We start from the raw sequence: 22,209 nt of genomic DNA on the forward strand, positions 1-22,209 counted from the left end.
TTATTTATGTCGGTTGTGTTAATGAAATTACTTCATGTCTGAAAGTAGTTCACTGCAAACAGACTCAACTCGTGTGCGGCCCGAAGCGATGCAAGACGTCAGCCTTGTGAAGATGAACCACTTTCACTCAGACACTTTAATCTGACATCTACAATAATTTTCCAAATACAGTAATTAAAAAAAAATCCTAATGGTCGATGCAGGAAAGTTTGTCAGAGGCTCATCCATATCTATAAATATCCCGAGTTACCACTGGCCCATTACAAGTCGCTGGTTTCCAATTAAGATGATCATTAGCCTCCAAAAATGTTATTGTGTATAGATGACAGCACATCCAGCACTGTGGTCATGGTTGCAAATAGCAATTAGTTTACATTCCGCTTAAGAGCCCAACAAAAGAAAGAACTATTATCTCACTTGTATTCCTCTCAGAGCTGCAGCCATATGAGCATAATCTGCCATCATTATGTTAGCTTTGCCTCTTTTATGCACCAACATCACTGAATAATTTAGATCAAAATCGTGCCTTGTTTACTAACACGCAACCAATCAGTGGTGGCAAATTGGCGTCCTAGAATGTGAAGTGAAATGATCGAGAACCGATTCATGTGTGTCAAAACCATCCTGAATTCTTAATGAACTGCTTGTTACACTGCTCCCACTGTCCCATTTCCAGTAGACGGACATGGACTGAGCTCTGTTACCCCCTAATTAGTGCGGCCTTCTGTGATTGCCGCCTGTAGTCGGACACAAAGCAGGATGTGTGTCCCTGTCTGTGTTAAATAGGAACACTGAATGGGACTTTAAAGTGGATACAGACTAGCCAAAGGGAGGCTGCAATTCACACACTCAACTTAACCTGAAGATGACAAATCCTCTAGTGTGCAGGGAAGCTTTATACTCGCACACTGATTGGCCACAACGTCTTACAGTCTTATGAAATCCAAATACTCAAACTATTGTTCAATCATTTTGCATATTGTTGTTGTTGTAGTTTCCAGTGGTGGAGCACCGGATGCACTGAACAACCGTAAAAATGATTCTGTTAATGTCCGTCTTTACCGTCAATCAAGAACTCCGAACCGTTATATTTTTAAAGGAATTTTCGGAGGCAGCTTGTTTTTGTATTTAATCGGATTGTACAGGTGTACCTCTGTAGGCCAGTTGGCGCATGGACGGTGTTGGTACTCAAAGACAGGTTGATTCACCATTTGTGTCTCCATGCCACTAGTAAAATCACCAGCCACTTGGGAAATATTTGTCTGTGTGATAAGGAGAGGGAGGCGTGTAGAGAAAATAAAGAATAGTTGGACTGGGGGATGGGAGTAAGGGGGTCATTTCCAAGATTTATGGTGCGGCACTTCACAAAATGCATGCATCCTGTAATTAAAACTCCCCCTTGTCTCAAACTGCCCTGTACATTAGCAGGGAACCCCCCCCCCCTCCCCTCCCGCCCGCCCCCAACCCACCACATCTCATTTCGGCCTATTCAATCCAGCAAACCCCCAATCCCCGCCCCGCGCACACACACACGTTCAAGATAATAAGATCTGATGGCAGCTTGAAGTCTCTAATGAGGGCTGAATGCTACAATGAGCGGCAGTCTGTTACTGCTTAGAGGCCACTTCTGTCACATCCTACGCAGCTTCAGCTGAACTCGCTTTTTATTTCCTTTCGGTAGCAACTTTGGGCGAGCGCAAAACACGTAACTGCGCGCCAGCCACTCCATAGAAGATGACATCGATCAAAGCACTTCAGCGCTCCAAACAAACCGCACACTGGCGTTCAGTCCTTATGTTGCTCTTGGTGACATATTTGCTTTGAATTTGCAACAAACTGTGTCAGCGACGCAGCGATTGCAGGTCATGGGATGAAAAGTCAATAAATGACTGTTGCTACAGACTGGAGTGTTTTGGCATTGACTTAATGGTCTTACGTACTTTTTTAGCAAATGTTTGAAACATACCAGTTGTTTACTGGCTGCATATTGCCCAGGAAACACAACATGTTTCCGCTAATTTCATTTTTCAGAAAAGCTGGGCCAAGAAGACAAAGATTACATTTGACCCTCCCATAATTTTGCAAATTTTCTACTTGGATCGAATTATATTGATCATGCAATTCCTTTCAGACTTGAGGACTACAAAAATCCAATTCACTCAATTATCTTGCGAGACAAGTAAGAATTAGAATGAGAGGTTTCAGATGCGAGATGCAGGGTGTGTTGCTACAAAAAGATTAATTGATCACCAGAATAGTTCATAAAAGATACATTTTCCATCAGTCGGAAAATCAATAGTCATTTCAGCTCTGGGGCCTAATGGTGAGTTGTGTCATGTATGTGCAGAGGTTAATGTCTTCCTATGACCTTTGCTCTCATATGCAACGCGAAGGTCAATCTGAGGCTCCAGTGCCCTCATGCCCATGTTGGTGCGATATTAATATTCGGATCAAATCCCAGTTACACTGCCAAACTGCACTGAAAAAGCAGCGATCAATGGGCTCCTTGTACTCCCCTGAGTGGGTACCTCATTTTTTTGCTGCAAACTTTCACTGAACTTTGCAGCAATCTGGGCCTGCATGAGGTTTTCATCAAGCCTGAGTGGCCCAAATCATTTTCCCCACTGTCTCGTTTTGCATGAATGAATGTGGACTAGGGTGTGGTTTATATGACAAAGCTAGCCTTTTTATTTATTAATTAATTTATTTATTTGGACAGTCGTTGGTGTTTATGTCAGTTATTGCAACCACGTTCTTTTCTGCTTAGTGGCAATCGTTTTGTTTTGGCTGATCACTATCTTTTCTTAGTGGTGCCAGTGTTTTGTAAATACAAACGCCTCATCTAACGCCTCTTCCTCTCCACAGCTGTATGAATTGGATGGAGACCCAAAGAGGAAAGAGTTTCTTGATGACCTCTTCAGCTTCATGCAGAAAAGAGGTAAGCAACACGGCAACTCAAAGTGACTTGAGCAGGTGTTCAAAATGGGACCCCACGCACCCCACCTCTCATCAAAGAACAAGAATGGAAATAATGAGGCACGTGATTTGCGAGCGGTCTTATGTTGTCACACGTTCTTATTTTGTTCATTAAATAACTGATTGAGAAAGAATATAATCGTGTGGATGGACACTTACCATTTCTCAATATCAAGGAGGCAAGAGTATGGCCTTGTGAACTCTCCAAATTCGCTCTCCCTAAGAGTGTACTTGAGAACGTACTTCCTATGAACGGTCGTCTCTTTGTAATTGGAACGACTGTGTACTTGTCAGTTCCCTTTATAGGGGGGGATATGGAGACAGCGATCCCTCATGTAGGGTCGACCCGGAGCCGCGAGCTTATCTTTCACTCAGCTGGGTGGGGTCTTTATGCAATTCAGAGATGATTGATTGATGGTCACATCATTCCCATGTGTGGATGTGCTTGTAATAAAGGCATACATTCTATTGAAGCTCAAGACATGAAGGTAAACCGATATGGTTTACCTTGACATCCTATCACACACACACACACACACACACACACATACACACACACACACACACACACACACACACACACACTGGACCCAACACCCAAGCAAAAAAAAAATGCAAACCGTTGTGTTTTACCAGTTTGGTATCAGACATACTACTCAAGTATCACTGTCTCTTCATAAATACCAGGTACTTTGTTAGTGTGACAGGTTGTTGATGATTCATGGCTGATATAGATCAGGAGCCAAAGATGGTAGACAAAAGATAAGGTATGTGTTTACTATGAAACAAAATTCTTGTGAGTTACAAGAAGCATGACTGGGTGGGTCTGCTGAGCCTGATCGGAGAAGCTGAGTGCGCCCTCTGCAGGTCATTACTGAGTGCAATCACTCATCTTAATTGATGTTTGGAGATAGATCGAGACCATGCTGAGTAAAAAAAAATGTTTGTTGGATAATTTCGTTGAATGCAAGATGAGCTCTTGTTTAAATCTGCATGCTGACAAAAGAGGTCTTGTTCCAGGAACCCCTGTGAATCGTATTCCCATCATGGCCAAGCAGGTCCTGGATCTGTACATGCTCTACAGGCTGGTGACGGAGAAGGGGGGCCTGGTGGAGGTCATCAACAAGAAACTGTGGAGGGAGATCACCAAGGGACTTAATCTGCCTACCTCAATCACCAGTGCGGCCTTCACCCTGCGCACACAGTCAGTAAACACACGCACAACCCCTTTAGGACATCCCAATCTGACCAATGTTTTGCCGTTGTTTCTTGTGTTTTTTTCTATCCATCGAAATCAAATCGATCTTAGGTCAGGTAAAGTATTTAAAATTTGAAACACTGACATATCCATATCATCAATTCACCGTTGGCACATTGACACTGTGCTATTTTCATGTGGTTTATACTCGGCCCGTGGTGTTCATCAAATAGTTTGCAGAATTTTTTCGATATATCAATGGATGCTCATGGACGCAGTTTAAACTGTCGTCGGAGATCGCGGCCGCCGCCATGATTCAATGTTGTTGACAGTAGACGGGGCAAACGACACACGCGCTCAACGTGAATATTGCGAGAGTTTGCACCGATGTAAACCCTCTGCACAAAAATGTAGAGGGTTGTTTGAAAAAAAAAAACTTTACGGTCAGCATTTTCGACGTAGAAATTTGCGGTCGGTCGCGTGACCGGAAACGCTCAATTTTTTTTTTCTCCGCCTCATTGTTTGCTTTGCCTTTTAAAATGGATTCGTGGTTCCCGTTAGATACATGAAGTACCTGTACCCATATGAATGTGACAAGAGGGGTCTGAGCAACCCCAACGAACTCCAGGCCGCCATCGACAGCAATCGACGGGAAGGCAGACGACAGAGCTTCGGCGGCTCCCTCTTCACATACTCCCCCAACGGGACACCCACCATGCTGTCTTCGCCAAAGCTCTCCACACCCACCATGGGTTTGACTGTAGCCACCAATGGGGCCTCGCTCACCCCCATCCAGAAGATCAAGAAGGGTGAGCACACCACCAATGGCGTTAATGGCGATGAAATGGAGGGGGGTTAGATAGCGATTATTGATCGCTAATTTGAGTTGTTGGAAAAGTATAGAAGAGGTCTTTGTGTTCGACGGCAGCAAACTGGATAATAGAATGTTGCAAATGAAAAACATTGGTTTCCATATTTACAATACAAAGAAACAAGACTATGCAGCATCAATGAAGTGGTGACTGGAAAAATCATTTTCAACGGATCATTGAGACCGATGCTCTCTGTCATTTTTTGTTGTTGATGGGCTGCGCCTGGGTAGCAGGGATTGCATTTTTTTTCTGCTGGGGTTGTTTGTGGGGTAGTTGCTGTCATCTCGGTTGAATGAGGTTAAATGTGGGCACAGCTTCATTATGTCGAGTTTCATGTTTTTTACCACAAAGCAGGACAAAGTACTTTCCCACTGATCCTCACTATACATGGTGTTCTTTTTTTTTTTTCAATGTGTTTTGCTCCCTGCTGTCTAGAAGAAGAGGGCGGACAACCTTTCCATGGAGTCGGTGTGCCTCGCATGCCAGTGGGAGCCCTGGCGAGTCACTCGGTGGCTGCCGCCGCGGCAGCCCAGGCGGCGATGGCAGCTCAGGTTGCGGCGTTGGAACAGCTGAGGGACAAACTGGAGGCCGGCGAGCCGCCCGAGAAGAAGATGGCGCTGCCAGCAGAGGAGCATCAACGACTCCTGCAAAGAGCACTGCAACACAACTTGCTGGCAATGACAGCCCAGATACCGATGAACATCCGCATCAACCAACAAGGTACTGGAAACGGCAGGTGATCGTGTGGGAACGCTCAAGTGTTCCTCTGGGTTGGAGATCATCCGGTTTGGCAGACTCCAATTTAAAAGTAGAAAGAGAAAGAATTGGTTGACCAGTGTAATTGATTAGTTGTCGATTGAATCAGTAATATATCCATTTCTAAAGTGATACACAAGTAAATCAAGTCATTTAAAAACGACAGCAAATGGACCAGAATTTGCTTATGGAATTGTGCAACACTTGAAAATGCACAAATTATCGGTAGTAGTTATTTTCCTCTTGCAGGTGTGGGTCTTTTGCCGTTTTACCTCAGAATTTTGTGACATGCTTTCCTCATAATCTCTTCGGTTAGTTTCAGTTGGTGTCGAATGTCTAAACACATGCTTGACATGTTACCACAAACCTCAACACCTGTAAGTGAGATAGTGGACCTAAACGTTGACCTTTTTAACGTATTAAAGTAACGGAACATGCAAGCGAACATGCAACCACGCATGTTTGTGGGGCCCGAGGGGGATTGCCTCCTGTGCTGGTTTCATGTCTGCAGAAGTCTGTCTCGGGACAGATGGCACATGTCAAGGTGGAAAAAAACGTTAACTGTGTCGATGTACAAATACAAATACAAATGCAGGATGTAACCAGAGTTGCAAAAGTGAGTCAGTGCTGCTGCTGGCTGACTTTTGATTTTGTCTGTCAACATTGACCCAAGGGTATTGATTTTGCTCATACAGCTTCCCCATTTTGTTGTTGGTGTTTCAGACGGCAGGCAGGACTCTGCCATGAACCTCACGACCAACAGTACAAACAGCATAAGCATGTCAGTCGAGCTCAACGGAGTCGTGTACGCTGGTGAGTTGCTGCATCGTGCGCCGCGGAAAGTTTAGTTCACTGCAGCTTTTTTCATTCAAAGATACGAAACCACAACAAACGTGCAAAATGTTAATTATTGCTCATTTGATAGATAATAGAGTATCTTTTTTTTTAATTGATTGCTTTTAAATTACTTGAGGAATGGGCAATTACATTTTTTTATGGAAGAACTATGTCAATATTTGGATGTGTAATCATAGCATTAGAGTGAATGCTTCACTCAAAGTACAGGGGGCCTCAGTGTACCATGTACTCGACCAACAGTATCTCAAAATGACTAACAATGAGCAATGAATTAGTATTTTGCAGCAGCATACTAATGTATCATCAGGCAGCTCAAGAAGGCACACTCATTTACTGCCGTGCTTGTTTGCTGTTTGATTGCTTTATATTTTGGGCCAGCCTGCCCGGTGGTCTATTGGTTAGCGCGTTGACCTCACAGTGCAGAGGTGCAACGTTCAATTCCAGCTCCGGCCTTCCTGTGTGGAGTTTGCATTTTCTCCCTGGGCCTGTGTGGGTTTTCTCTGGGTGCTCCAGTTTCTTCCCACATTCCAAAAACATGCATGGCAGGCTGATTGAACACTCTAAATTGCCCATAGGTGTGAGTGTGGATGGTTGTTCGTCTATGTGTGCCCTGTGATTGGCTGGCAACCGATTCGGGGCGTCCCCCGCCTACTGCCCGAAGACGGCTGGGATAGGCTCCAGTACCCCCCGCGACCCCTGTGAGGACAAAGCGGATCGGAAAATAGATGGATGATGGGTGGATGGGTATTTAGGGCCGAGAGATGTTAATCATACAAATAGCTCATCTCTAAAATGGGACCTGATATCAGAGCGCCATGTGAAATGCCGCGAATATTTTTGCGTGGAAGGAAAAGGACTTCTTTTTATTTCCTGGAATTCACTTTTCACTCTTTGTTTTCCAGGTGTCCTTTTTGCTCAGGCACCAGCTGGGTCAGCCCCATCAGGGGCGTCCCTCTCCAGCAAGCCTGTTGGCAGTCGTGTCTCTCCTCATTTGCAGCAGCAGACCATACCTACCTCAACCTCCAGCAACCCAGTGTCTTAACAAACCCTCAGCCCCCCCCCCCCACTCCCCTTTTTTAAACCAAGCTACATAAAGCCAAAAAAAACCCAACAACAACAAAAAACACAACAACCTCATTTTCTATACAGTCCACGCCAAAAAGAGAAAGCAAACACAAAGACACAAACGAACGCAATCACTTGAAATACACTCTCAGGTTCTGTCATCAACTCACTTCTTTTGTTCTTCATATCGCCACAATGATTTTGGGGGAAAATATCCCAACAGAGAGCCAGTATATGTTAAACAAAACAATATGTATGTACATCCTGTGAATTATTTATTTCTACATACGTGTTCAGCTTCTGGACGAACAAAAGAGAAGTGAATAAGCAGGGAGGGCTAATGCACTGTTTACACGTAACAAACACAGCTACTGACTGACAGCAAGGTTTCATCCTCTCGGGGAGAGATTCTTTTTGTTTGACCTTTTACTTGTTGTTTATTGTTATTTTGACCTTCGGGATAGTGTTTTATCCTTTAAATCTTGATCAATGCCATCACGGCAGGAAAACATTGATATATTTCGAATTCTATCAAAAGAGTACAAAATATCCTCTATTTTTAATCAGAAAGCCTTGAAAAGTATATGCCGTTTCTGTGAGCTACTTGTGTGCAAACCAGATACCTAATGAACACAGCAGCCGTTGTAGAGCAGTCTAGATGAACGTATTTGGCGACCAGATGACGTGATAGCTCAACATCCCTGCTGGACTCATGCATTGTCCTCCTTTTTTTTTCCCCGCCGCTAGGCCGGTTCCACGATGTCAAAGCTAGCTCGGTATGCTTCGCCATTCTCAACTTTTGCTATGGCTGCACTTCAGCATGCTTCGGCGTTGATACGCATCCTCATAACGTTCTTGCCAGCTTCACGACGTGAAGGATACTCAGATCGCTCTCAGGAGTCCACACAACTGCAATGCTTTCGGCGTCTGTACAGGAAGATCAATTTGTATCTTGATTTTCTGTTCTTAACTCGTTTTTCTCGTGAGGTGATTGTCTTAAGGTCAGATGCATGCCTGTGTTTGTGGATCAAGCCTGAAGGGAAACGGATTTCCTTTCAGGAGTTCACAGGACCTGTCTATCCACTTGATCCTTGTTGTCGTGAAGACCCTCGTTCGGACAATCAGGTGTCGGGAGGCGTGCTCACTGCGTCTCAGAGGAGCTGATGTAGTTAAATTTAGATCTGGCGCTTTCTTGTTGTGTTTTTGTGTTATAGATGTCAGATACGTATAAATATATCAATATATTTGGTGTGTGTTTTGTTAAACAGGACTTTGTGCGTCTCATCTAAGTGCTTCTTACCCTTATCCTGCTGTTTGGAGGACCGGGTCATCCTCAGATTTCCGAGATTAATCATATAACTTGTGTTACCTCTGCAGTGGTTGTCAACTGCCGGCCACACTACGCCAAACAACCTCATTCCTCCCGACGATCGGGTGTGAACCATGCTTCGCTGATAAGTTCTTTTTCAGAGGCCTTGAACAGTCCGAGATAAACATTTGTCACTTTTTTTCTGTTCTGAGCAAATATTATCAGCTGCTTTCGCTTTGATCAGAGCCTTGCTTTTCTGCCTCGGGTCACGACCGGCTGCTAAACAAACGTGTCTGAGAAAACGCTGTGCCGCTCACGCTGTGATTGTACTGTATAATCTCACTTCCCCGGTTGGACAAAATGGAATTCACACAGGAGTATTATGGACCTACTGAAGAGGGAGGGGGAAAAAAAAGAATACTGTAATGTGAGGATAAGGTGATATGATTACGAGAGCAATGTCAAAGTAGAATGGGGAAGGAAAAAAAAAACAACCTTGAAAACATTTAAGAGGTTCTGGTTCAAATCTCGGCTCAGTCCCAGTATGGAGTTTTGTATGTTTCTCCTTGTGTTTGCCTGAGTTTTCTAAACGCATTCACATTCCAAAAGCATACTTGTTAGATTCATCCGTCGCTCTTAAAATGAGTGTGGATGGTTGTTTGTGGACACGTGCGAGTTGTCCACAGTGTACCACGCCTCTCAGCCAAATACACTTGGACAAGGCTTAAGCTCTCCCGCGATCCTAATAAGGAGAAATGCTCAAGAAAATGGATGGAGCCTTCACTATTTTACAGACTTTTACATTGACATATGTCCTTTTGTAATTGAGTAACGTTGCTCTTGTAATATTCCAACTTTATTCTTGTCATTTTCCAATTTTGTAAAAAAAATTCTTTTTTTTCCTTTTTAAATGTTGCCATAGTCGGGAATATAATAGGAAAGCTCTCCCCCCCTTTCCACAAATGGGTGCTGTGTCGAGTCATTGCCAAACCAGATGTGCGCAAGAGTAGCAAAGCGCACAGCTGCTCCGTGCTGACACAGTAGGTCATATATTGTCTTTTGAAGCTTCACATTTCATGAGGTACCACCTGCTACTACGAGCCAACAACGGATTGAACCGGTGCCATCACCCCCGTGTTCCAAGTGCTAACTGGGAACAGTGTTTGGGGGGTGTATAACCCCACCAGGAAGAAAGTGAAACTTTTTTTAACATTAATTTTCTTACCTCCATATGGTACCTTCAGAACCTGATGTTGGGTTAAAATAATGCAATCAGCAGCATTGTACGGACTGTTACATTTAACAGTCGGTATCAGATTCACCAAATATACTTTCTTAGCAACCGCACATATAGGTGCATAATGCAACACAGCGGACTTTTTATTGTTACGTCAAGTCTGCATGATACCCGGTGGTTCAACGGTTTAGTCAGAAGTACTCGTGAAGATATGAAATTGTATGATGATTGGTAGCGGCTTCGGGATCAGATTCTCAGAGTCGATTCTGTGAAAGCGAAGTAACAAGGATGGATAGTGCCTTCTAACTGTAGACAATAGTACAGATGCATTCCAAAGCTTTGCTAACATTTATACAAAGCATTACTAAATACATGACTCAAATAATAACAAACTTCCGTATTTGTTTGCGGACTAACTATGAATACGCTACTGGGCTTTTCTTATGTTGTGTAAACTATTCCTATAAGTTCTGCATATGACATGAAGAATAACTTTATATTACATTGGGGAATGCATTTGGCTTTTTTTCTTTCTTAAGTAGCAGATGTCAGAGATGCTGTAAAAGAGCTGACAATCAAATCAAGGCGCTCTCGTAAAAAGCAGCTGTTTGGGGGAGGGATGCTGGAGGGAACGAAATTCAATCAATCCTGAGCGAAAGGATCAACATTGAATTTTTTTTTTTTTAAACACATTTGTCTCCATGACCTTTTGGCCCCTTGGCAACATTCAAGCACCCCTTCACCCCCACCCTCCTTCTCTCCTCTATGGATCTATGTTTGTTCGACCAGTACTGTGAGATATTTGCGTTTGAACAATTGCTGTCTTTTTCTGCCCCTCTCAAACGACTGCATTTCAACCTGAGGTTGCCGTGTTGTTGTTTTTTTTTTGTTTGTGTATTTGTTTGGTTGGTTGGTTTTTTCAGTGCGTGCCGGTGACAATCAGGAGATATTGTGAAAACACTGTGTACCTCCAGACACTCTTGGACATCCCTTCAGCCACTGTTTCGACACCTTTCTACCTCAATGACTTTGACACGCTGGGGGGGGGGGGGGGGGGGGGGCTGGAGGGGGGAGAAAACCCCTGGATGATCATGATATTGATTACGTTAGCCCTCCACTAATGACCACGGACAATCAGATATCAGCTAATCTGGACTTTCTTCTTGATTTGTTGCCATTGCCTTGTGGAAAGTAAAGGAAGTTTGTGGTAAGAGCACCCCGTCGTGGAAATGTTTTGTAGTTGAACCCGCCAAGTGGTTGAATATCTTTACAATGTTTTCTTTGTTTGGATTCAAAAACTTTGGAAAGGAGCATTGAAAGTGTTGATCTCAGATGTGTTAAGATTGACTCTGAAATGGTCACACTTCATTCTTGCTTTTTCCCCACAGCTCTTGTCAAGCGGGATTCTCCATGTAAAATGCATTTTTTTGGGGGGGGGGGTCTTAACTCGGCAAAGAAATGTTATTTCATTTTTCCCCCTTAATTAATGCAGTTCATTTGGATTGAATGCAGTCTCTAGTGCATCTACACGTTTGTGTAGATTGGACAATTTCACTTTATCCACATGCTCACTGTGTATAAAAATATCATACTTAACGAACTTGAACTATTGCTGCTGTCAATCCCTTCATGGCCCATTCACCACCATTTTTAATGGGTGCGAATGCTTCTGGAACATCAACGCTGCCTCCGTCTCGGATCAGGTGGACTGCAGACAATGAAGATAACAAAGTAAGAAGATGCCTTCTGCTGTGACAATTGTATGAATCAACATGTATTATTAAGATTCATGGAGTAGAATATTTCTGAAATATGGCTTTTTAGGGCGATGAATTATATCACGTACGTTTGTTTTTGCTATTTCTTTGCTTTTTTTCTTAATGCTGTTGCAAACCAGCACGCAGAGATTACATTTGAGAGCAGATTTATTACCTTAAGGATGATGCCGATATTGGAAGAGAATGATAATAATGTGACGATTTTAGGGGAGCTTGTGTGCTCCTCAAGTCTTCAGCTAACTTCAGAACTTCGGGAAGCGAGGCGTTGTGCCTTGACTCTGAAAACTTCTCAGGAAAATCTACCTCTACCTCCATTTGGATGTATTCACCCCAGTTGGGTGTCAAGTTCCAGTTTAGTGGGTGCACAGAGAGGGCATGTTACAGCCCAACTTCTGCTGATGCAATAGCAGAGATCCCACTGCTCAACAGTACTGCTTCTAGAGTACCACTGTTAGCACCACAAGTAGTCTTCAGTACGTTCACTCAATATGTGCTTTTTCCTTCTTTATCTATAGGCTACAAACATGATTTTAATGAATGGGATGTGTTCTAATAACCTTGGTGACAGTGCTGTGGGAAGGCAATGACGCATTTTTGTTTTCTCTCTCTTTTTTGAATGGTGAAAAGTTATTCTTGCCTATTTACTCAATATGTGTTTGTGTGAATACTTTAAAATTGAATTTGAAATTAATAAAATATCAGCTTTCTTAAATGTCATCACTGCATGTGCTGTATCTTATTTCAAGTTTCAAGGTGCCGACGTTTGTGAAAATGAAAAAATACAAACTGAGTGAACCTGCATTTCTCATGAACAATGACAATGCAAATTAAAGCTTTTGTATTCACTACATACAATATGCAAAACATGCATTGTATATTAAAAAGCAGTGGTGGGACTAATAAAGTGGAAAGGTCTCCGGTCAGAAGCGACATGTAATCAGGGCAGAGCTACATGGAAAAAAATACATCTTAAGGACTTCATTTACATGAGAGGCTCTTATATTTTAAATAAAAATATACCATAGCAGTGCGGGGTAAAGACGTGTATTCAATATACGGTATGAGTTTGTCCAAGGGTAGCGATTTGGACCCAACCATCCAATCGCAGCAATTGATTATGTCTTTGCAATCCCTTCCATGTCCAGCCCTCAATGTGACAGAAATCCCCAAATTGTACGGCTAAATCACATCACTGTTTTCCCCTGGTCTTATTGCCAAATGCTTGTTGACCTAGGCAGCAGTCACCATATAACACAACAGATTAAGAGAAGCAAGATATTCCCTATTTATGGCCTTATTGAAGAGAAATGTCTATTAGAGAAATGATAAATGGAGTACGCTTATATGTAAGGCTTTATCTATACCTCATAGTGTCCAAAGCACTTTGCAAAGTCTCACATTCTCACATACATAGGTATTTGACACCAAAGAAAAAACCAAAATATTTTTATACTATTACCTGTACAATTTTTGCTACGTTTTTTCACTTTTACTTTTGTACCTAAAGACATTTTAGATTTAATTAGATCTAAAATTAAACTTTGTCTAATGTCCGGAAACTGCAATCCATGTACCGGTAATATTTTGAGAAATTGATGTGCGCATAAATACAGATGTCCACATATATTTTGGTGATGAGGGATAGCAGTTTTTCTTACATATAAAGCAATGTAAGGTTTTTCTACACTTAGGCTGAATAGACTGGTGACCCAAGTGCCAGCCTACTGGACTGTCCTTCGATCTCGTTATTTACAGATCTGCACATACAATATTTTAGAGACACGTCTTGCCACATTACACGGTGCTGCACAAAAAAAGCAGATTCACTTTGAAAAATGTGGAGTCTGGCATGATTATTTTCAGTAAGGCCATCATAGGCTGTTGAAGATAAGACTGTCCATCAGTGAAACAAAATTACCTACACCAGTTTTTAACGTATTAATGATAAATAATTCATCATTAAATAACTATTATGATCAAATAAAATAATCGAACATTTTATTCATAGAGACCCCTGCCATAAGCATCTTGGTGCACGGGCACTGCCCCCAATGGCCCGCCTGTGGCAACGGGTGTGCACCTGTGCATCCATACATCCGTTTTCTGGAGCGTTTGTCTCCGTTGGGGGAGCGGGTGAGCAGGACTGCACTCTGACCTAATCGTCAGTCAAACGCAAGACACACAGAAAAAAAATCTTCTTTATTCTTCAATTAACCTAACGTGACATGTATGGAATATGGGAGGTTGAGAAACCCCGTCGCCAGCACGAGGAGAACATGCAAACTCCACACAAAGGGACCTGAGTCGGGATTTGAACCCGCAACTTCGCAGATAAGTTTTCTTTCTGTTAAAAATCTGACCCCTTCTGGTCAAAAAGGGGAAAGCGCTGATACTCTTCCACTTCGCTTTTTTTATTTTTTTTATTTTTTTTACAGGCTCTGTTAGTTTGAGGTGTTCACGTTTCACATACTGTGCTTAGATTCTGACTACATTGGAGATATTAACGAGTTCATTCATGGGTAATATGCTCGGGTAGCGAGTGTTTTTATGTTGTCCAGTGCCTGTATTATTTGTCTTATTCTTTGTAATAATTATTGTTAACCTAGCCATAAGACTTAACTGTTATATTGAGAACTTGATCATGAATGGCCGTGCCGAAACCAAGAGTTGGGTTTATCTCTCAAACAACGCCCGGTGTTCGTGAGAGAGCGGTAGTGAACCAATCGCATTTGGGCATATTCAAACTGACAGAAAGATGCGCGCCATTCGAGGACGAACCTGGGATTGGCGAGGCGGAGCTTAAAAGATCTCGACGCAAAGCAAGCAAACCGATGGAATGGAGCAAAACACTCAACAGGAAGTCCTCTAGTTATGCGTCGGATATTTCGTATAAAGTAACTTAACGTGTAAGGTCAGATAACAATGATACTCCGGTCACGGAGAACCGTGACGCCTTACACGGACACGCCGAGGAAAACCCGCCAGCGGTCCAGCAATAAAGCGACACCGAGACGAACTCGTCCATCTGTACCAGAAAGGCCATTACAAGACAAGGTAACAAATTATTAGTAGGCTGTCTCTCCTCGACGACGACGTACTATTTACCGTCAATGCAAGCTTCGCTCGGGCCTTCAATTACAATTTGGCCCCACCGAACTAGTAGTGCGCGGTAGCTAATCTTCGAGCTAGCCTACGAATGTTGTGGTCCAAGAGCAGCCCGTCTGCCAAGTTACACTGTTACGTGGCCTGTACTTTACATCCACGTGATTGCTTATTTGGATATTCAAAGTAACCCTGAACTCCAAAACGTCCACGTTAGGTGGCCATTTAGGCGTTTGTGTAATCATCCTGAGAACATGCACACCTCAGCCTAAATGATTTATCCTCATTTCCATGTATGTTTTTATTATGCGTCCTGGCTATTTGAGTGGCGCAATGTGCTCAATCATGACATGCAGTCTGGTTTTGGTTTATGGTGTGCTATTTATTGTATTGCCCCTTCTGTTTTTTGTTAGCGTGAGACGTGATGTGCCTTTTAGAGTGGTTGTTGTTTTGTCGTCCTGTTGATAGTAAATTGAGGATTAGTTGAACACTCGTCGTGCAGACTGAGGGAGATTTAAATGGGCCAGCCCCACATGAGAGGATCTCAGTAAATAGGTCAACATGCATGCTTCGCCAGACAGACTGCAAGTTGTGGAATGTGCCAATCATATTTTATTAACACACGATTTTGGTCACTGAAGGTAAAAGCCTCAATTGCACCTGTGTACGTGACGTCATTTTACACAAATGTGATGCATGCAATCTTAAGTCGCATCAAATATGTTCAATAACATGGAACTGAGTCGTAAAGTATGAAACATTTAATATGATCCAAGTCAAACCGTGGCTATAAAGTGTTTACTTTATCATCACAGTTAAACAGATGAAAAATCCAATGTGACTAAAATGGTAAATGGAGTTCACTATCAGTCTTATCTTCATCACATGGTGTCTGAACAGAACTATACACATAATCTTTTGAACTCTAAAAGTTCAGTCCCTAGGAGCAGTGAATTCAACAAAATGTAGTATAATAAGCCTCTGAATGTATTCTTTTAAATAATTTTGTTGTAATACCATTAATGTGAATGGGTTTCTGTTCCTCACGATTGCTAGCCAAGCTAGCGGAATTGTAGTCAGCTTGCCGGGTCCATATGCGGAGTTGCGACAGGGTATGTTGATGCGACCGTAGCATGGCACGTGTCAAAGTGCCGCTTTACATTCGACCGCTTCAACAATGGTATTTTGTCATTGCAAATTAGACACACCACAGAACCCTTTGCCTCCACAAAAAACTTCAGTCCATTCATCCTGAAGTGTACTATACTCGTCATACCATACATACACAGAGTAAAACAACAGCTTGAAGACTTTTTTTTTCAAGAATATTTTCTAATTATGTATCTAATGAGCTGCCCAACATTAGCTGATCATCGGCCCGTATCTCGGTAAACTCATAAGTCTGGTTATTTCTATCACAAGGCACCACTCCACTGCAATTTGTTATTGCCTTGGATCCATTTGAACAACCTGGAGAGGAGGGAAATGCTACTGGAATGCCCATTTGTCCTACTCTAGTTTTCTTTTGGACATTAGCTGGCTCTGTGACAGTTACTAGAAAGAAACTGAGCTGCACTGTGTTGGTTTACTGACTTGGCTTGTAGCTGGAGCGTGAAGCATTTATACCAGGGTTCAAAACTAGTAAACTGTTCATTTGTTGTGTAAAAGTAATAATTTTGTGGTTTCACTGTCATAATTGCCCTCCGAGGGAAGATGCAACTCCAAATTGGCCCATGGCTTAAATGAGTTGGACACCCCTGCTTTAAATGGTCTCAGACTGGCTTAATAGGCTTCAAAACCATGGGAAAGACTGCTGACTTGAAAGTTGTACAGAAAAACATCTCTGGCACCCTGCATAAGGAGAAAAGATCTAAAAAATAAACTGCTAAAGAAGCTCAATGCTCACGTAGCGCTATTTCAAAGTACTGGTATGACACTTCAAAGAATCAATCAAGAATGTGCCAAAGTGGCCTGAACACTTTATTTTGAATAGATGACTTCACTTCAGAAACGAAAACCTCTATCATTATTTTTATTTTGAAGGTTGAAGTGACCCCTGATGCTGAAGATGTCCCAACAAGGATGAGGCGGCTCCCACCCTATGGGCGGCCGAGAAAGAGAGCCATCGCTGCGGTTGACAAAGAGACAGGTGATTTTTTTTTTCCTCCTTGTAAAATCATCTATATGTTTTTGTTCTCCTTACTGAGCTTGTGCTCCACTGTGACCTTAGTTGACGACACTGGTCTTGAAGATTCCGCCTTCAAGACTCCACCCAGGTCCATATTGCGCAATAACCACATACTGTCTGAGATGGACCCTGCTTCTCCATATAATTCAGCATCCAGGAAGATCTACACCCCCATTGTTCGATTCCTTACACCCAGCAAAGAGAGTAAGTATAAGTCTTTGTTTGTTGTTCCTTAGACCATTTTGCCAACTCCCAACGCAAGGCTCTTCATCAGGCCATAGAATCTTCCTTGTGGCACGTGGTAAACTCCTTGTCGTTCGATGTAGGAAACCGTTTACATTTGTCACATCATCTATTAAGTGAGAAAATAATTGGTCTTTATTATTTGTTGTATATTTTTTAAAAATCCAGATTACAAGAGTCCAAGAAACAGTGTGTTGATGAGCCCTGAACAAGGAGTGTTTGGTTATGGCTCCATTGACCTCCTCGTCGGAGATGAGGACGACCACATCTTCAATCCGTAAGTGTTGCTTTCTGCCTGGTTACATTTGTAGCACTTCTACGTCTCCAAACGACAGTTTAGCTTTGGCACGGATCTGATCTGTGTTAAGTGTCATCCTTGCTATTTTCATAATCACAGTATCTGAACATCAATTGGGACTTTCTTCTTAACATTTGGCAGATTTGTATTTGTCAACATTTGTTTTTGTTTTGTCTTCAAGCTTCACTTTCATCAAAAACCTGCCATCACAGTCTCAATATTCTCAGCCCAGACTGCCTGACATCCCCCCTAAGACCAGGAGCACCCCCGAGTCCACGCTTGTGGTGGATTTGGTGAGTACCCCCCTCTAAGGTACTCTGCTAGTCCAGCAACCACCGTTCTCATTGGCCTCAATAGGGTGGGGCCATATCTAGATATGAACGTTCAAAATATTAATATCAAAAATGGAAACTATCAGTCAACTATATGGACTTGGGGCCTGGCAGCAAGTGCCTCGCCGGTGGCTGAGAACCAATGTCTTGTGTCATAACTGTGGAGAGACAGGAAGCTCCAGTCACATGGCTCCACTGTAAGCACCTGTTTGGCAAAATGCTTTCGGCAAAATTGGCACAATATAAAATTCATTTAGGTATGAATACAAAAGAAAACAGAATAATGGTACAGAATTTTACAACAGTACTTTGCATTTGTCCGCATCCTTCATTTCATACATATAAAACAAGACAAACTGTTGATGTTGTGGAACTCAATCCAACGTGTAATCCTTGTGCTTTCAGGAAGAAACATTGATGTTCGGATCTCTGAATACGATTGACAATGCTGAATACACCTTCCACGCTGCTTTTCAGGATCATCAGTATAGGGTGAGCGAAGGTTCGGTCACAACAATGCACCCGAAGATGTGTAATTGTAATGAGCAGTTGATTTGTGGTCATGCTGTGCAAGTTTTAATCTGATTGTTGTATATATTCTGACGGCAAGAACACATTTTGGCTGGATGCGTTTTAAGTAACGTGGCTTTTTTAACTGCGGCTGTCGACATTTGTCTGCCTTGACTCCTGGCAATAAAGGCTTCGTATTGTATGTTACCAACAGGTTTACATGATCCTACGACCACATGTGAAGGAATTTCTGCAGTCTGTTGCAAAACTATATGAGGTTTGTGTCTGTCTCCCATACAGTTTCCTATTTGAAGTCGGACTATTAAAGCTTATCCTTACATTCGCTATTTCATAATTTAGGATAGTTTTGTATTTCTTCAACTAAATTAGATGTACCGTATTTTCCAGACTATAAGGCACTTCGGAGAATAATGCTCACCTTCAGTGCGTGGTCTATTTTGAAACTGTTTTCATATATAGAGCACACCGCATTATAAGGCGCATAGAATACAAGCTACAATAGTGGCTGAGGTTACGTTATGCATCCACTAGATGAAGCTACGCTCAAGGGAATACAACAAAGCTTTATTTATGTAGCACTTTCACAATCGCTGCAGCTGTCGCAAAGCACTTTACATAACATTTAAAATAACGCCCAAGAAATCAGAATATTTATTCATAGGGCGCACTGAATGCCTCTAGGTGTGCCTTATTGTGCAGAAGATGCTGTATGTCCATTCTCAGGTGGCATTATATGGCGATGCGTCATGGCAGCATAAAAAGAAAAATGCACGGGCTCTAATATAATCAGATCAGAATCGGGTCTCTTCTGGTGGATATAAATTGAATAGGTCTTGGACAGCAGCAAATAGCTGCTATCCAAACAGCCTAAACTGACGGATCGATCTACTGTACCACATCCATGCGAGCTTGTTGTCAAATTTAAAGTACAACGATCCTGAAGTATACAATTACTATTTTTTTAAGCATCCATTGTAAGTATAAACTACAGCAAAAGCATAAAACAATTAATTATGGTTCACATATGTCACATTAGAGGTGAGTCCATCATGGCCAACTGCTACCAGTGCAGGAAACCCACATTGAATCCATTTTGGGTAAAAGAGTCTGCCCAGGACAACTAAACAGTAATTGTCGCCTTGAACATTTTTGTTTTTTACTGCCGGCTGTTGATGCTTGTGGAGTTACTTGGATGCAGTTTGGGCGTCTGCGCATACAAGATGTTTCATGCGTTCAGTTGCTATTTACACAGCCATATCAAATGTGTGTCACTTGAATTGTCCATGGAAATAGGCAGCCAAAAGAAATCAGATACAGGAGGCATTAAATAGCAGTTGGGCACTTGGTTGTAAAGTGTAAATCCAGCCTTGGAGAGCTGTCGTGATGTTAAGTGCTGTCACTGCTCGGCTTGCAGGTACTTTCTACACCTAAAAGATCAGCTTTTTTTTAATTTAAAGATATTTTTCGCCTAAGCCATAACCTACCCTTTTGGCTCGACTCTTATAGCTTCTGACGTAGCACTTTTGAAACTGTAGGGGGAGCCCTGGAGCAAGCACTCCTCACTCTGACGTGATTGGAGCCAGTAAATGCGCATTGTTGTTGTATTTCTTGTTATGATCCTTTGTTGCAGCTCTTTGTTTACACCTGTGCAAAGAGGGAGTACGCTGAGAAGATTCTGGACATCCTGGACCCACAAAAGAAACTCTTTCGGTAAGGCTTCCTGAAATCTCTTGCTCTCACTTTGCACATTGTATAGTATAAATGAGCACTCTCAGGTTCTCCATTGATCGTACTTGCAGCCACCGTCTCTATCAGGATGAGTGTGCCTGCGTCCTCGGGCACTACATTAAAGATCTCAGCATCCTGGGGAGAGACCTGTCCAAGACTGTAGTTCTGGACAACGCACCCCATACCTACCCCTACCACGTCAGTATTACACCGAAGACCTGACGTTGTCCACCCTCGTTGTTGGTGTCCGTTTGATTCACCTTGAGTTGCTCTTTGAATTTTGCAGTTGATGAACACTCTTCCCATCAAGAGTTGGTCTGGTGAGTCAGATGACCGAGAACTCCAGAAGCTCATCCCCTACATGGAGAAACTGTCTACAGCGGTTCGTCTGTTTTATGTTCACGCCGCATATTTACTGTTAGTTTGTCTGCATTTTTTACGGCCAGTCAGACACGATCCCTTCCCATGCAGGATGATTTCTTTATTTTTATTGTGTGGGATAAATCCTGAAAACGCCTGATTTGTTGTTCTTTCCTTAAGTCGGTTTTGAATAAAGCGGCAGGTTATCTGTAGCGGCAGTCTTTCCGCTTCCACGGTGATGTAATCTCCTGTTTTTTCAGGAGGATTTTCGAGAGGTGCTAAAGAAGAGGAAGGATCACTTCCACCGACTGCTGTCAGAGGACTGACGTGACCGACCCCCACCCTCCAAACTACCCAAAGCATCACATCAACTACCCAAATTGACCATCGTAACCTGTTTGCATTCTCGTTCCTTTAGCGTTCAAAGCACAATTTGGTGCGTTTCTCTAAGGTGGCACCTGCTGCACGGTGGCGGACATGCATGCCTTGTCTCTCCCAGATTTCTTTTCAGGATGACACTTCCATGCCGTACTTAAATCATGCTGCTCCTTGTTTAGCACCACATTTCAGTTGAATCTTTCCACTGAGTAGTAAATGTAGAGATGCAACATGAAATGCATTTTATATAATTCTTTATTTATTGATTGCGTTACTGGACGCTTTTTCTTTTAGATACACGTTTAATGCAATAAAACTAACCTAATAGTGGTAAAATAAGGAGTTATTTTTCGTCTTAGTTGTACTGTACTTTTGAGTGTGAAATATTTGTGGCATTAACATCACACCACTTAACTGCAGTGACACATTTGCTTGAATTGTCATCCACCATCACCCCTCTGAACCTCAAATGCGACACCCAAGTCATAAATTGCCCAGCTCTGTCTTTTGGACTTCTCAGCTGGGTTTTCAGCTGTGTGTCTCGGGTGCTCTCAAAACAAAACCGGTCTGTCAAAATAAGTCTTCACTTCCCGTGCAGCAGGAAAGAGCTAACGGAGCAGCTCGTGGAACAGATTTGTGGAACAGATAGTTATGCTCCACTGTTGCAATCTGGCTTTCCATCCATGTTTGGTGCCGGTGAGGTGAAACTGTTTCCAGCTGAATTCAAGCACAAGTACGATGATTTTCACTGCGTGTTAGCCTCACCGTTCCTGCTTTTATACACTTACCTACACTGTACATCTTGCTGTTCTCTTTCAACATGAAAATGACCATTTTTGGTGTGGTTGCTGCTCAATCATTGCAGACCAATTTTGATTACGCTTGATGAATTGTGATTACTGCATCAACCGCAAAGCCTGAAGCTGACTATACATAAAACAACTTTGTTACTGTGAACACATATATATAATTTTTTTAAATGGGATTTTAGGTTTAAAGC

General features: G+C 42.5%; 2 protein-coding genes across 3 annotated transcripts in view; both read left to right on the top strand.

Annotated features, from left to right (window-relative positions):
- The window catches only part of arid3a (AT rich interactive domain 3A (BRIGHT-like)), a 49,383-nt gene extending 36,617 nt beyond the window's left edge, over positions 1-12,766 (top strand). The window contains exons 4-9 of one of the 2 annotated variants that reach the window (XM_052074077.1): positions 2,866-2,938; positions 3,997-4,180; positions 4,736-4,983; positions 5,482-5,766; positions 6,526-6,615; positions 7,563-12,766. In XM_052074077.1, the coding sequence (XP_051930037.1) occupies positions 2,866-2,938; positions 3,997-4,180; positions 4,736-4,983; positions 5,482-5,766; positions 6,526-6,615; positions 7,563-7,702 (1,020 nt within the window). In that variant the 3' untranslated portion in view covers positions 7,703-12,766. The remainder of the gene's footprint in view (positions 1-2,865; positions 2,939-3,996; positions 4,181-4,735; positions 4,984-5,481; positions 5,767-6,525; positions 6,616-7,562) is intronic. The other variant, XM_052074078.1, reaches the window with a different exon arrangement.
- Positions 12,767-14,807: 2,041 nt separating this feature from the next.
- ctdspl3 (CTD (carboxy-terminal domain, RNA polymerase II, polypeptide A) small phosphatase like 3) lies at positions 14,808-21,548 on the top strand. The gene is made up of 11 exons (XM_052074088.1): positions 14,808-15,103; positions 17,195-17,300; positions 17,382-17,543; positions 17,751-17,859; positions 18,062-18,173; positions 18,618-18,704; positions 18,937-18,999; positions 20,374-20,453; positions 20,543-20,669; positions 20,758-20,853; positions 21,092-21,548. The coding sequence occupies exons 1-11, from the start codon at positions 14,972-14,974 to the stop codon at positions 21,155-21,157; spliced, it is 1,140 nt and encodes a 379-aa protein (XP_051930048.1). The 5' UTR covers positions 14,808-14,971; the 3' UTR covers positions 21,158-21,548.
- The last annotated feature ends 661 nt before the right edge of the window (positions 21,549-22,209 follow it).

This window comes from Hippocampus zosterae, chromosome 8 (genome assembly GCF_025434085.1).
Source record: "Hippocampus zosterae strain Florida chromosome 8, ASM2543408v3, whole genome shotgun sequence".
Lineage (NCBI taxonomy): Eukaryota > Metazoa > Chordata > Actinopteri > Syngnathiformes > Syngnathidae > Hippocampus > Hippocampus zosterae.

Bases quoted from the DNA above. Each gene is read 5' to 3' on its own strand.
- ctdspl3 (XM_052074088.1), top strand. From the start codon at position 14,972: ATGATACTCCGGTCACGGAGAACCGTGACGCCTTACACGGACACGCCG. The intron at 18,174-18,617 runs GTGAGTACCCCC...TTGTGCTTTCAG, and splicing joins CCACGCTTGTGGTGGATTTG to GAAGAAACATTGATGTTCGG. The intron at 18,705-18,936 runs GTGAGCGAAGGT...TGTTACCAACAG, and splicing joins TTCAGGATCATCAGTATAGG to GTTTACATGATCCTACGACC.